This window comes from Diadema antillarum, unplaced genomic scaffold (assembly GCF_040938485.1).
Source record: "Diadema antillarum isolate AM-2024a unplaced genomic scaffold, OU_Dant_1.0 seq00000901_RagTag, whole genome shotgun sequence".
NCBI classification, from domain to species: Eukaryota; Metazoa; Echinodermata; class Echinoidea; order Diadematoida; family Diadematidae; genus Diadema; species Diadema antillarum.
In genome coordinates this window covers 432,091-449,288 of record NW_027271761.1, presented here as the reverse complement: position 1 = coordinate 449,288, position 17,198 = coordinate 432,091, and the positions used below count along the sequence as shown (strand labels likewise).

The 17,198-nt window shown below is 37.0% G+C and overlaps 1 protein-coding gene across 1 annotated transcript; it reads left to right on the top strand.

Moving 5' to 3' along the window:
• The first annotated feature begins 1,109 nt into the window (after positions 1-1,109).
• On the top strand, positions 1,110-16,538 carry LOC139741083 (metal cation symporter ZIP14-like). The gene is made up of 8 exons (XM_071651672.1): positions 1,110-1,146; positions 5,568-5,585; positions 6,873-7,042; positions 9,087-9,221; positions 10,554-10,736; positions 11,194-11,515; positions 14,181-14,368; positions 16,389-16,538. The coding sequence occupies exons 1-8, from the start codon at positions 1,110-1,112 to the stop codon at positions 16,536-16,538; spliced, it is 1,203 nt and encodes a 400-aa protein (XP_071507773.1).
• The last annotated feature ends 660 nt before the right edge of the window (positions 16,539-17,198 follow it).

Genomic DNA, 17,198 nt, shown 5'->3' with positions numbered 1-17,198 from the left:
TCATTCTGGTCACCTTGTTTACGCAAGTTCATCCTTCTGATGAATTCCATAAATTGTTACATAGGGCAAGCTTATGCCTTCTGTCGTTTGAAAACTGGTGGAGTGCAACTGACAAAGACGTAAGGTCATTTTGTACCCATGTGCCCATGAGCTAACCTGGAGCTAGACAGAAAGATCCGTCTGTTCTGAGGAGTCTCTTTTTTTTTTTTTTTTTTTACGCTATCGCTTTCTTGGGGATCCGTGAAGCCAGACGCAGTCTCCGCGGAACATATTCCCCGACGACCAGACGTAGAGACCGATCTTTCGGTCACCCGGAACTGGCTATTTCTGTATAGACTCCGGACAGCAGCAGTTTGGTTGACAAAATATTGCATTAAAACATAATGGGTTATTTCCGCCAGGATGGTTCATTGCCACTAACTTGGTCTAGTATCAGATGGTCTACTACCCAGTTCGTGTAACACCACTACGGCTAAACTCACTTGGTCTAAGATCAATTTCGTCTAATGCCCGTTTGGTCTACTTCTTACTTGGCCTGATGCCCAGTTTGGCTACTTATCGTTTCGTCTAATGACCAGATGGTCTAATTGTAGTTTTGTCTCCGTGGACTTTTTCCCATTTTGTCTAATTAAGTGTGGGTATTAGACGACTGGGCATGGCCAATATGGAAGTAGACCATTGGTTATGAGGCTAAGTGGCAAGTAGACTAAATGGTCATTAGACGCACTTGTTGTAGACGAAACAGGATTAGACCATGCGGGTCAAAACTAAATGGCTATTAGACGAAATAGAAGTAGACCAAGTGATAGATCATCGTCTGAATGGATGCAAAAAAAATCTCGGCATTTGGATTGCCATCGACATCGGCCATTTTGTCTGCAGGAGTGACACAAATGTATTTCATGAGACTGAGCAGATTTCACACATCACTATAATTAAATGTATATAGCCTGAATATTTTGTAAAAGTGAACTTGATACACAAACACTAATTGGCGTGGGTTTTTTTGTAATGTTTGTTTGTTTGTATGTTAGCTTGCTTGCTTTGTTTTGTTCTTCCAGAGATAAAAAGCGCATTGTCCAGGTTTGGTGAGAAGTGGTCTACACAAAATGGAAGCTGTGAATGGAACCGAAGCTCCGAGTCAAGGTAAGGAAAAAGATGAATGCAGAAATGAATGAATGAATGAATGAATGAATGAATAAGTAAATGAATGAATAAATAAATAAATAAATAGATTAATTAATTAATTAATAAAGGACTAAGAGTGTTGATAACTCTGATAACTACAATCTGTAATTAATAATATAAAGATGAAAATAGCGGTATGATCAATAACTATCAAAACGGACTTGTGGACGAACAACCTGTAGCTAAATAGCGCTCTTGTGGAAATGGAATGAATGAATGAATGAATGAATGAATGAATGAATGAATGAATGATGAAAACAAAGATAATAATTGTGAAGATAGTGATATGACCGCATTGAATTTGAATTGATTTCCTGAAAAAGAAAAGTTCATAAGTGTACAGTAAAAGCTCGCCGACTATTGGGAATGGACCTGTGTAATAAACATCAACTTATATAAGAAGGCACTAACCTCAAACAGGACAGTAAATAGGAGTGAAGGAGAAAATAAAGAAATGCTATAAATCATCTATTTATAGTGATATAAATGTGTATTTTAGTGCTTTTTAGTATTTTTCCTTCATGTGACACTGTTTAATTCAGTTCAGTTTGCTGATGCTATGGATTGTTCAGAAAGATTCGTGCGTCAGATACATTTGAAAATTGATAAAAATTTTACGGACATATATTTCCAAATCTTTGTTACAAATGGCCAGAAGTGCAGAACTGGTGTATATATATATATATATATATATATATATATATACATAATATATATATATATATATATATATATATATATATATGTACCGGGTGTCCCAAAAAAAGCGGAACGGTGGATTTTCAGTACCATGCGTTCTAAAAGTGATTTTTTTTGGACATCATTAGAAAGAGCATTTTCCGCAGAAGACAATGATACCAAAATCATTACATTTGGTTCAGTACTTTTTATTCTACGCCAATTTCTGAAAATGCAGTCATTTTCAAATTTCGCCGGATTTTTGCGACTTATGAGATAATAATTTGAGTGCGATACGCGATCCATACGGTGAATATTGTGTAGGGCTCACACCCATAAATATTTCCCCATAGGGATGTGTGTTGAAAATCAAATTTCAAAAAATTCTGTAAAATAGCTGGGAGAAATGAGGTATTCCAGCATCACTAACCTGGATAAGTGAGATATACCCTTTCATCCATCAAATTTTCAGGGTGTTCTTCAGCTCAAATTCTGTCCAGGGGTCCGCAAAGCCAGACTACGAGTTCTTGTCACTCAAAAAATCACCTTTTTTCCGTACACGTACCCAATGAAATAAAGTCCCCTCAAATTCCATCAGAAAAGCTTTCATCTTCCAACCAAAATGCAGTTTGTAGAGAAATTCATACGCAATATCTACAGCTATTCATTTTTTTGCCAAACTACACCATCGATTTTTAATTAATTTTTTTCTTCATTTATTTTGGTATCTTTGGTACGAATTTGTGAAGGGGTCTTGGATATTCCATTGTATTTACGGGTGTGAGCTCTGTAAGTTCGGTGATCCATGTCAACAAAAGATACAGCTTTCACATTGGGCACGGGTCAGGAAAAAAACAGTGTGTGTGTGTGTGTCTGTGTGTGTGTATGTGTGTGTGTGCGCGCGCTCCCAATATGAAAGCGTTATCTTTTGTTGACATGGATCAACGAGCTTACACAATTCACCGTATGGAACGCGTGTCGCACCCAAATTGTTATCTCATAAGTCGCAAAAAATGGAAAATGACTACATTTACAGAAATTGGCGTAGAATAAAAAGTACTGAACCAAATTTAATGATTTTGGTATCATGGTCTTTTGCGAAAGATGCTCTTTCTAATGTTGTCAAATAATATATCACTTTTACAACGCAAGGTACTGAAAATCCACCGTTCCACTTTTTTTTTGAACACCCGGTATATATATATATATATATATATATATATATATATATATATATATATATATATATATTATATATATATGTATATATATATATATATATATATATATATATATATATGATATTTCGGGACATTGCATTTGCTGTCACAATTGTGGTCAAATTAATTCTACAGTGATTCAGATACACAAAAGAATATTCAAGAATAAAACCCATGTTATTCAAATTCAGGGACAACCCACTCCCCCCCCCCCCCCCCCCAAAAAAAAAAAAAAAAAAACCACTGGAATGGTGCAAGTAATATATCTATTATCTAAGAATTAGTGAAAAACTTTCTTGTGTTTCCTTAACCTGTTCGTTGTTGTTACTGTCAATGCAATTTGTTGTTCTACCAACATCTTTATGTGTAGAACAAATCCATACAATATAAGTTTACAGCTTTTTGGGATTCCAATTATCCCTGCCTTCCTCTTCAAAGTGTGTAATGTTTATATAGTAGGAATTCCTGAGAACGCAAAAATGTATCTTCATTTAAAGAGGAAATCCACCCCCAAAATGAACAAAGTTTAAAAGAAAGAGAAAATATTTCCTACAGAACGATACAAATATAACAAAAATGAAGTATACAAAAAAAAAAACTTGACCATGTCATGCTCTCGCAATATTTTGTTCATTTCCTATACACAAATAACAGAAATCGCATGAATATAAAACTTGAAACCGCCCCAAACCCCTCCCTCCCCCTATACTGATATACTTGGTATGGGAACATATTTTTATTTGTATTATTAGCTAAAGATAGCAATCAGGGGACAATTATTCCGAGTCTCCTATACATGAAAAATTGTGAGGGAATGACATCATCAGCTCACTCATTTGAATATGCAAACGGGGACTGGTCAAGAAATATTTTTCGAAAAATAGAATCTGAATTTCAAATTTTCTTATCTTCTTTATTTTTTATCCCGATTTTGTTATTTTTGCATCATTCTGTAGGGGATTTTGAAGTTTTTCTTTTAAATTTTTGGGTTATTTGGATTTCTTCTTTAAGTGGGTATAATCTCTCTGACATGTTCATCAGAGAAAGCAGCTAATGATTTTAAATGAAATACTTTTAATCTTATACTGGCTCATTGAATAAAGACGTATAATAGTATAGTACATGTATTGGATTATCTTTGTCATTTGAATATGCACCACTCATGAACATAATCTCAACTATTTTCGTCTCAACAATTATTCATATTAACTCCGCCAGAGGACAAAATTTCTGCAATCTTTTGCCGTGGTTAGGTGACAAGTTCATCTTCATATTCCTGTGGATTTAGTGAATGGAGCAATATTAGGAAAACACATCAGTGAAAGTTTGAGGAAAATCGGACAATCCGTTCATAAGTTATGAATTTTCAAAGTTTCTGCGCCGTCGATGTGGGATGAGAAGACTACTATATTTTATGATGCCACATGCACAGAACGATAAAAGGATATTTTTTTTTTAATCCACAAAATTCCTTTTTTTTCTGAAGTATACAGTATGCATATGGGGAAAAGTACTTATTGGAACCAAAGGAAATGACAACATCCTATAAAAGTGACAACTACACAAAAATTACATCAAATTAGAAACTGAAAATTTCACAATATGTATAACGGAATGTTCACTATCCATATGACTGAAAATCTCAAAATCGAAAATTTTACCGAAAATCGGGATAGGGCCTATACGACGGTTCCGATGACCGCCGACTATACATCTGTACAAAGTAGGCATGAATACCCACCCGGGGGGGGGGGGGGGGAGGACAGACAAAACTCCCAAATTTCGGACTCTTTTCTAATCTTCTTCTCTCAAACTGTAAGTGATAATCCACGGTGGTGCTATGTGTAATTTAGATTAGTGACTGCGTGGAAGGTGAACCTGCGATACTCGGGTCTCTTGTTTGCAATGGTTTGCTTTTGACTCAGAAATGTCTCTAGTGAGAAAGGAGGGAGATATCACACTTGTAATGGCCTATGGTTTATCTGCTAGATACGTGTGATGGATCATCCACCATTTTTATCCTTTTTTTTCTTTTTTTTTATTAGTCAAAGTCAACTTGAAGCTGGGGTTGAATTTCACTTTGAGAATAAGTATGAAGACCAGTTCCAAAAATTATACTCACACAGGTGGCTATAGTGTACATACGGGATATGCCTGTTACAGCAAAGTCAATTCGTTCCAAATGGGTTGAAAGATAAGCTCCAATGTGTATCAAAAATAGTAATAGGGCCGCCCTTGGCCATGGAGCTACAATGCCTTGGCTAAGAATGCTGCATGTATTTCTAGAGATAGATGGAGTGTGCTTAATTTTTCTTTCCATCAGACAATTCATTTGATAACAGTGTCATTTCACCAATTGAATTGAAGAAAGCAGAATCTCTGCTGTGGTTAAGAAATAAAGAAAATAGCGGAAAAGGGTGATATTTAATGTATGACATGATATCCATTTATATGTGTTTTTTTTCTATCGTTGCCTTACAGGACCGTCTGCCTCAGAAGGTAAGAAAAATATAAACTTTTGAGAACAAATATTTGTAGATCTTTTTGAGGAAACCTTTGAAGCATCCAAAGTGAGACTTTAAAAAATACACCGGAGTTGCATGGGAGAGAAATACACATAACTTGATATCATGGTTGGTAAATTCAATTTGATCTGAGTCGCGACAGAAGAATGTTATTAAAATGTCGTGGTGATAAAGTTTTGTGTTCACATAAAAAGATCAAATCAATCAAGTTCAGTATGGAAAGTAACAATTATGACAAGAATCAATGAAAAACAACATTGTATTAATATATTGTAGGTTGTGTTCTTCCTGACTAATTGTAGAGATTTAAGGGTCAAAGGCAATTGCATCATTACAACTATACCAATATCCTGCTAATGTGCACCTGAAGCATACAACCTACCTTCAAAGTATTCTCTAAAATCCAAGTGTGCAACAAAGTGATGAATGAACTAGTAAATACTTAAAATATAATTTGTTATTTAGGCATATATATGCATTGTTTGATATGAATATCGCTGCAATAATACAACATACAGCATTTGTCCAATGTTTGGCACAATCGTACAAAGCATGACCATACGCTGGGGTGAAAATGTCATACCCAACCCCCTTTTTTAAGTCCAGGTATTACATTAAAAAAGCAAATAACTTACTGAAAACATCACATAATTATTACATTTAAATTTACTTTGGAAGCAACTTTTGTTTGTAATGTGGACTTACAACGTATATGGAGCCGTCGGACGAAGCGGACGGATGCTAGCGCCAGTTACGAAATCTGTAATTATCTATCGATTTATCGGGTGCTGTTCGTTATTCCGAAACACACACATTTCCTATTCCTAGAGGTTAGTTAATCCGAAAATGAAAAAGGGTTCGTTAATCCGAACATTTGTGGCGTTATTCCGAAGGTTCGCTATTCCGGAGGTTTGTTAATCCGAAAATGAAATAGGGTTCGCTATTCCGAAGGCTCGTTTATCCGAAAATGAAATAGGGTTCGTTATTCCGAAGGTTCGTTTATCCGAAGTAATATAGGGTCCGTAACGAACCTTCGGAACAACGAGCTTTGTTTCATTTTCGAATTAACGAGCCTTCGGAATAACGAACCTTATTTCATTTTCGGATTAATGAACCTTCGGAATAACAAACCCTATTTCATTTTCGGATTAACGAACCTTCGGAATAACGAATCTTCGGAATAACGAACCTTCGGAATAACGAATTTTCAGAATAACGAACTGTAACCGATCTACCTTTCTTGTCTTATCTCCTTTCTCAGTTTGGGGTTATGGCTTCCTGTTTGTCACCATCATCAACGTGGGTGCCTTTGCAGGAGTCTGGGTCATTCCGCTCATGAACAAAAAGATCTATAAACGCGTGCTCATGTTTCTTGTGTCTCTGGCCGTTGGTACGCTGAGTGGTAACGCCATACTTTGTCTCATCCCGCAGGTTAGATTACATTTTTGTTTCACCTAATTCAACGTCATGTAATTTACTCGATTTTGCGCTCTTTTTCTTTATGTTATGTGTACTTTGATTTATATTTATGCCTCCGGCACGAAGTGTCGCCGGAGGCACTATTTTTTTTTTCGGGTTGTCCGTCCGTCCGTCCGTAATAATTTTTTTTGGACAGCGCCATTCACTAACAAAAAAAAAAAAAAATGTTTGAGGTATCCTAATGAAATTTGGCATGTATTGTACGAGCTGAAATTTTCGCGGTGGTTTTGTTTTCGCAAATTTCGCGAATCGCTTTTGAACCGCGAAAGTAACAACATGCGAAAATAACGTGTGAATAACTAAGTTCAGTTAGACCCTCGCAACCGCGAAATTAACAACACGCAAAAATGTCCTCCAAGTAGCAATTCGCGAAAATATCTGTATACGCGAAAATTTCAGCTCGTACAGTATATATATGAGTGGGTGAAGTTGTGGCTATCTATTTTTGGATGCACATGCTCAAGGTGCAAGGTCAACGATCATGGTCAAATGCTAAAATTTTACTATTTCCCTCATATCTATGCAATTCCTGAAGGTATTTTCTTGAAATTTAATACAAACATATATTGCCTGATAAAGATTCTCTAGAGAAAGTTTTAGACCGTGAGATCAAAGGTCGAAGGTCAAGTGAATATGCTAAATTTCATTTTATTCTTTGTACAAGGTATCTTCATCGAACTTAGTACAACCTGACAATCAGTTGTCACATCATTGTCAAGACGTACTATCATAGACCTACTGGGAGAACCATGCATAATGGCGGAGGCACACCAGTTGCCATAGCGACATTTCTATTTTTTCTATTTTCCATTTTATTCTTTTTATTAACTAACTCATTTCATTTAATTTTTTTGGGAATTTTTCATTTGTTTTTATTTTCAATCATTTTACGTCGCTTCACTCCAATTTATTATTCAAATTTCATTTTATATGTTGTGCGTTGCTTCAGTTTCCTTTACGTTTTTTATTTCACCTCAACTTAATTTTTTAACAATTTGAACTTTCAGATTTTGCTTAATTCTGCCACTTTATTGATCTAATCATAAGTCTTTTCATTTTCTTTTTACTTTGTTTATTTATCTATTTCATTTTTACTCATTTGAAGTCTAAAAGTATAAAGGAGGGGATTCATGTCTGCAATGTGATAAAGCATAGAAATGTCTTTCATAAAAAAAGTTTTTTTTTTCTACGAATCTTGATATCATCATCCAATATTATATTATAATGTTGAAGCAATGTCCAGTGGATTATGTATGATTGTGGAGTCTAATCATTCTAATATTTTTTTTCATTATTGATAGACAAAGAAGTGATTGCAAAGCAAAGGTTTATCAGCAGTGCACTATACGTGTATATTCTGTTGTGTGATGGCCAAAAATGAACTGGATAGAATATTGTTCATAGACACGAGGAGTTACACGCTATTTGAATTTGCAATATTACGAAGTACGTTATAACTTCGATTGCACCCACTACCGGAGTCTTACCTCCACTGCTTCTGAAAAAAAGAAGAAAATACTTCTCGAACAAAAGATATATGCTGCCAAGTTTTCAATATGTTATTAAATTGCAAAGATTACAAGCTGTCTATTGTTGTGTAGGTATCATTGATGAATTTATGAATTGTTTTCAGTGTTAAAAAAAAAAGAGTCCTTCTTTGGTCAGAGTGGATTGAATAATCACGTGCTTTGATTAAAGACCCTGTGGGATATACATTGTAAAGGAATTACCGGGGTAAAAGGCTGAAAACTGACCTGTAGGTCTTTTGGTCATTTCATAAAGATGATAGAGTTTGAGTAGATTTGAAAGTTAATAGACATGGCAATATCATTTTATTTTATTGAGTAGCCAAAAATTGTATGCTTATAGAATTGTTTATTCCCATACACGCATTGATATAGCTATGTGGAAAGCTACATGAGTATGCTTACAGCAAAGTTGGTTGACCCCGAATATCTGCCAGGCCTCGGGACTGCATGGTCATGGGGAGCATGAGGAGCACGGGGAACACGGGGAAGAAGAGGGAGGACATGACCGTGAGTCGATCTGGAAGAACATGGTGATCCTGGGTGGTATCTACCTCTTCTTTAACACGGAGAGAATCCTGAAGATCATCGCAAGCAGAAAGAGGGTGAGTAGCCAGCTCTATATCCCCGCTGGGAAGAATCGTGTCCCACAGTGTGAAATACAATGTGAAACACAGTGTAAACACACTGTCAACACAGTGTGAACAAAGTGTGAGATCTTTTCATAAAGTTTAATTCGAGCGTTTTAACATTTTGAACACGCTTTGAATCATTACTTTAGAGTATGGAGCAAAATATTATCATATGAACACGCTGTGAAAACCTCACTACAGTGTAATACGTTAAAACATCTTCACACTTTTAATTCGAGTGTTTTCACGTAAAGTCGACTACGTGAAAACACTGCGAACACACTGTGGGATACTATGCTCTGTTCATTGTAGAATTAAGCTCTGAATTTGTAACGGGGGTATCATCTATATCACATGTGATCCCTATTTTTAGCTAATCTGAGCCAAAGGCTCAAGTGTGTATCCGGGCAGTTATCCCCAGGGCTATTCCCCATTAAGGCAACTATCCCCCGAACAACTACCCTTCTATCTATAGGGCAATCAACATCCGGGGCAATTACCCCCTCGGACAACTACCCTCATAGGGCAACAACCCCCCCCCCCCCCCCCCCCCCCCTCAGCACCTCCTAGATTCAGGACGGGAATGACGTCTTCGCTCGGGGCACCAATGCCAGCCAGCGGGAGGGGACGCGGCCATGACGACATAGCAGTACGTCGTGAATGGCGTGCACTGAAAATCGAAAACACCAATGTGTGGACTGCGGCCATTTGGAACCGCTCGAGTACGAGAATGGCATCCTTGTCCATCACACAATCGAAATGTCCCTATTAACCCGTTGACGACGAGCTGGTTTTGCTAAACAACAGACGTTTCCTATAGACACCCGCTAGAGCTGGACTAGGTTTCACCGGGTTTACATGAGATAAGCGTGGCCCACAATAATGAGATGAATACAATGTAGATGGTAAGATGATTAGATGAGATATGCGTGTTCTGCTGAAAGAAAAATCTTTGAAACATTTGCATCTCTCAGGAGCTCACAGTCGTTGAATTTCAGGGCGTTCCCGTTACAACGTATTTATTGTTATAACGACATTTTGTTACAACGTACATGGTAAATAACGAGATCTCGCTACAGCGACGTAAAAATTCAGATTCCAAATCTGTTCTCATATCAAATGTCTTTGAAGCAAAGTTCCCCTTGATTATAACGAAATTTCGATATAACAAAAGAAAAACAAAACAAAACAAACTTAACGGTACCGATGAATTCTTTACAACGGCAGTGACGGGAGTCACCTTTAATATATGATTATTAACTATTGACTTTTTTTTCCTGTGCTTACCAGGAGAAAGTAAGAAAGAACAGGGAACGGTTCCCATCCCAGCCGTGTGTCCAGGTCACTGCCATGCACAATCTGGATTCCAACCCGGATCGCATCGGCTACAAGTTTACCTCGCCAACAGACGCCATAGCGATGGGTGACGTCAGGGGAGAGGAGATTCCGGAGGATAAACAACAGGTAGGTGATGGGTTGCCAGGTGTGGCTTTTTCACCTGGATGGTTGGTAGGATAATGGTGTGCTTTGTTTTTTAATTGATCATTATTGTCGGTGACATGTTGTCACAGGTTTTCTCCTTGGAAATGACATATTTTCATTTTGTTGTTGTTGCAAATGTTTTATTCATAGAAGTGCGTTCAGTTTTTAGGTTTGTTATTTTCGATGGTAAAAGTCTAATTATGTTGATAAGATATTCTTTGTACCTCAACAATGGTGTCATTGTCATTGGTAAGATCCATTATGTGCGAAGTCAAGAAAAATACTATCATTACACATTCTTATGTCAAGAAAACTTCACCGACTTTCAAACTCTGTGGGACGTAGAAACAAATGGCGCTCAGAAGAATGATTATTGATTCGTTTGAGTAAAGAGTAATCACAATGTTTTACTGTTTAACATCTCTTGGTTTTATTTTTTTTTCTATGTGAACTCCCAACCAAGGTTATCCCCACACCTAGCATCTCTTATATCAAGGACGCAGAAAATGGAGACTTGCCATCTAATGGAGTCGGACATAATCATCAAAACGGCAACGGTCACCTCAGCAATGGTTTCCCTGGCAACGACCATCAAGGCCACTCCCACAACCCCATGTCTGACGACTCGGAGATGATAGCCACCGTGGCCTACATGATCGTATTCGGCGACGGACTTCATAACTTCATCGACGGCCTGGTCATCGGAGCTTCCTTCACTAGTTCCATCTACCAGGGAATCAGCACATCAATTGCCGTCTTGTGCGAGGAGTATCCCCACGAATTAGGTTCGTTCCACATTATCTGCACTTCTGTTTCTTTCCCGACTTTATCTCCCTGCTAGAAAGAAGACAATGGCCCACAGAGTCCAACACAATGTGAAGAACAGTGTGAACACATTGCAACACCAGTGTGAAATTTCTTAAATTTAAGCGCGTAAACATCGTAAACACACTGTGAATCACCGGTTCACAGTGTGAATCATGCATTCACAGTGTGAAACTGAACATTACTATGTTAAAGGAGACCTCCGGATAATTTTCAGACTTTTACATATGAACAGCTATGACTGTATGAATAAGTTATACTTGGTACAGAGTTTCAAAATTTGTAGTGATTGGGATGAGGAATAAGAATGTTTTCAAAATTCATAACAAATCGCAATGAACAAGGATGATGACAATAATGGCAGCCTCGCCACAAGAATGCATGAGTGTGGGCTCAAGGAAGCAGAACAAAAGAAGAAAGCATGCATAAATTCTGCACAGGCACAGGCATAACCTTCTTTTCTTATTTGGTACCATTAACTCGTCTGGTCTTATCTTCTATCCGTTCTCCGTTTCTTTTTCACAAACACTTATTACTCGGAGCTTACAGCCAAACAAGCTTGCTTTCATGTTCAACCCCATTGTGATTTCGACCCGTTATAGTTATACAATTATTGATGTGTTATTACCATGTATATTTGCACATTGTTTACAAGGTAAAGGAACTTGTATTATTATTTCTAATGTAATATTCATATATACGAGAAGTATGAAAATAAATCAATTGAATTGAACTGAATTGAATCGAATTGAATTGAATGAATTGTTAAGACCATCGTATTGTGATGGTGTTACATTGCTACATTTCTGAAATATGTGAGGCCCCTATGTCATCATCCCTGTTCAGTGTAATTTGTTTTAGGTTCTTAGAATATTGATTTCTTTAATCAAGGACCACAATAAATTCCACAAATCTGTACATCGGAGCTGTTGATTTTTTTGCAATTCATGATGTGTAATCCCGGTGTGAAATTATCAAAATTGTGTGGAATGTCCCTTTATCTCTCTGTGAGAAACCACACCACAGTGTATAATCTTCTTCACACAGTGGAATATGAGCATTTTCATATAGTCGACCATGTACACACAGAGTGAACACACTGTTGGACAATATGATATTTCTAGCAAGGTTCTCTCTACAGTCTCTACAAGAGGCTGGATACCATCAGGAAGGTGTGACAGAGAACTTCCCGAGTCTGTCGCTGATCAAATCTTCTACTGTACCACCTGAAAATTTGCCAGTGGTTTTATTATCGCAGATTTTAGTGAATCAATCACGTTTAGACTGGGAAAATAACAACAATGGTATAAAAACTGTAAAAAAAGAAGAGAAAGAAGAAATATTGCATGGTATGTGTGAATGATGGGTGAATTTTATGTCATTTCATTTCATTTCATTTTTTTCCTCGTAAAAATGTATACAAGAAAAATGACATTGGAACAGTATTTGAGTGGTGGAGACCAACTGAAGTTCATCAGGTTTGTTTGTACAGAAGTCCCGTATGAAAATACATGATAGTAACGGATGAAATACTGACTTGTTATGACGCATTGTTATTGAAAAAATAAGAGAGAGAGATTAATAAATTGTTAAATATTCAATGGTAAGTCAGGATTGCCCTATTTACTTTTTTTTCAAGTTCAAATTTATTCATTTTTTCCACAATATACAAACATAGATCTCACTTTCTTGAGTGAAAGAAACAATGCATACAATTGTACAGAGAAAACAACAATAATAGAAAAAAGCTAACAATAGCGATACGTTACAATAGTTGCTGAGGTAACGAAAGTGAAATAGTTGTCAATATATGCACTGTGTGAAAAAAACGGAGGGACCCACTAAAAAGACAAAGCTTGTAGAGTGTGGGCCCCTCTTGTATTAGAAACCCAATGCAAAAATTGAATTGAAGACAACAACAAATCGGGACAAAAAGTTTGTCACTAAAAAGTTTGGCAGCCCACTAAGAGACAGACGAACAAACAGTTATACAAAAAACAACAACAAACAGAGTAATGAGCATAAAACAGGACTGAGACAGCAACAAGACTATGATAGGGAAAAAAAAAAAACTGACTAGACGCCACAACAGGAAACAAGACTATAGCGTGATAAACTGTTTGACTAAACCGTTTCAACATTTTGATATTTTTTTGATATCGTAGATGCGGGGCATGCAAATTTGGTATCAAAAGTTGCGCAAAACTCTAAAATATTTTTTTTGAAATGACAGCCCGAAATCTTTAAGCGTTACAAAATACTCGCGGCTTATGTCGGGGGGGGGGGGGGGGGGGGGGGGGAGGGGGGAGGGGGAAGGGGGGCTAAAAGGACCAGCCTTTTCAGGGTTAAACACAGCAAAAAACTTTCGAAATTTTTATTCCTACTTCTACAGTATTGAAGATAGGTCATTGACTGATATTTCACTGGGAGATCTAACACTTCCATTGATCGTTTAAACAGTTAGATGTTGATTTTATGAATTATTTTGGTCAGAATGGTAGCAAATAAAGTTGATTCTTACATCGCGAGGTACAAACCGATAACGCCCGCGTGTGCGTGGATGCGGGTAATATGTGTTGGATCAAGAGGTACGATCAAACATCTTATCACGTTTCCATCTTACAGGTGACTTTGCCATCCTGTTGAATTCTGGGATGTCCATCAAGCAGGCCGTGTTCGCCAACTTCCTGTCAGCTTGCACGTGCTATCTTGGCCTCATTCTGGGGATAGTGTTGGGTGAAAATTTCCAGGCAACCGAGTGGATCTTCGCTCTCGCAGGAGGAATGTTCCTCTACATCTCGCTCGTTGACATGGTACGTTACCATTTCATTATGATTTTTATATCCGTTACTGTCTGCTTGTCACTCTTAGTTTCATGTAATAGTAAATGATTTTTTAAAGGACACCAAAACCCAAAGGCCCGAATTCACGACGGTGCACCGTCGTGACGCGGTGGTACAATAATTGAAACCATGGTTTAAACCATGGACAAAGACCGTATTTTTTTTTAATGGGGCGCTAAGTGTGGCATGGCGTATTTCGTTACGAAATCAGTTATTTCGTCGACGAAATGACCATTTCATTAGATCATGTAACAAAATGAAAATTTAGTCGAGGAAATTACTGATTTCCTAACGAAATGGGCCATGCGACACTTGGCCCTCCATAAAAAACTACGGTCTTTGTCCATGGTTTAAACTATAGTTTCAATTGTACCACCTTCGTGAATTCGGGCCAAAGAGAAATGTGGATTGAGTGAGGACAATCGATGCAAAAAATGTGAATTTTTTAAGTTTTGGCGTTAGAACCTCTTGATAGTTTACTCGAGTTTGTGACAATCATGTGCGGACAACAGTCTAAAGAAAATTCAACATACTTTAACTTTTCTATCGTAATGAAGGATCACTTGAGTAACCGCTTTCAGAAAGCAGGGGAAAATTACTACCCTAAACATGTCAGTATCAAGTTGATGGAATGTGTAATTTTAATGGAAAATTATATGTGTATGTGTGTGTGTGTGTGCGTGTGCGGAATTCTCTCTTTATTTTCTAAATTATTGTTGTCCACATACGTCATGAACTCTAGTAGTCTCCTTATCCAGTTATTACAACACCAAAAATTTAAAAATTAGTAACTTTTGCATCGATTGTCCGATTTTCCTCAAACTTTCACTGATATATTCTACTAATGTTGCTGCTTTCACTCAATCCACATTGCTTTTTGGGTTTGGGTTTCCTTTTAAAGTGTATGAAAGAATATAGGATATAGGATTATAGTGCATATTGCGCAGTTCTCGCAGGAGCCCCTGTTCTGCTTGATAAGTGGGGCCTGTGATCAATTATCAATTTAGTACATTGTATGAAAGATTTGATACTCTTTTTGTGGTAGAAGTGTAAATTTACGACTTTCACTAAATTGTTTTTGTTTTGAATTTTTGTCCTGGGTTTATGTAATGTGTGACTGGCAGCCAAATCGTGCTATGTTGTATGTACGTGTACATGGCCACATGTGTATTCAGTTTTAACTTTACAAGGTAAAAATATTACCTTGTAAAGTTAAAACTGAATATTTTTTTTTCTGGGATGTACAACGAACGTAACTTTGCGTGTTTTTCCTGTAATCTTAATTTTTCTCTGTACGCATGCCAACATAATAATCTGTTCACTTTCTGTTATACTCTTTTGTATAGCAGTAAAACCGAATTGATTTGAAATTAACTGAATTTAATTGAACTGAACTGAACTGACTGTAAATAAAGTTAAGCAGACTGGAGTTTCCTATTTCTGCACAGTATAGAGTATAAGATATGTGCATATATAGCAGCTGTGCTATAGATATGCTATATGCAACTTGTGACCTTGCCTATGTAATGATATTGAAACACACTTTTACTCTGTCGTATTGATTGCGTTTTTTGTGTTTCTTTGTTGTTGTTATTTTTTAATCATGATTATGCCCTATTTTCTATTTTGGCCTTTTATTTTTTTTCTGACTTAGCCGATGATTTGGCACAACGCGCAGTCGACCTACGAAGAGTTGCCTGTTTATATTTGTATGGGGTGTGTTTATCATTATGAATTGAATGTAATATATCAATATATTTGAATGTAATACATCATCAGCAATTGAATGTATTATATCGATATATTTGTATGTATCGTATATATATATATATATATATATATATATATATATATATATGTATATATATATATATATATATATATATATATATATATATATATATATAAAATATATATATATGTATATATATATATATATATTGTATGTCACTGTTGCTGTTATGTCTTTTCCTTTGTATTCTCTCACCAGCTGCCTGAGATCAACAATGTCGGGGGCGGGGACCCTTACCACAAGGACCAGCGTAGTTTTGGTATCTTGCTGCTTCAGAACGCTGGTATGCTGACCGGATTTGGCATCATGCTGGTCTTGGAACTCTTCGCTGAGAACATAGAGCTGTAGACCATGTCCACCGTCAACGGGGTCATTCCACTGGGCCGACACCCACGAGTCATACAGCCCACGAGTTCGACATTGAAAATAATTCCATGAGTCATACAGCTCACGAGTCATACAGCCCATGAGTTCGACAATGGGCAAATAAAGCCCATGAGTTCGACACTAGGTAAAAACAGCCCACGAGTTCGACATATTCAACACGGGCTTATCGTGTCGGTCTCGTGGACCTTCTTGGCTTAGTGTCGAACTAATGGGCTGTATGACTCGTGAGCTGTATAACTCATGGGCCGTATGACTTTCGAGCTCTATGACTCGTGGGCTGTAGGACTCGTGGGTGTCGGTCTCGTGACGTGTACCCCCTCAACAGGATGGTCAAAGACAGGAAAAGAAACCAGAGGTCAAGACTGTCCACTCCGGCCGGAGTAGGACAGATTTTTTCTTTCAAACAACATATTTTATTTCGATTTCATCATCCATCCTTGATCTCAACTGATCAATCAGTTATTACTGCTAACTGCGTGATATCATATTAAGACATATTACAAAAATATTGCAAAATAATTCTTTGTTAATTATCAATTATTCATTATTTCACTTCTGTCAAAAACATATGTTATGTTTCAGTCCCACAGCTCGGAAAAACTGAACACTCAATGTGGTGTA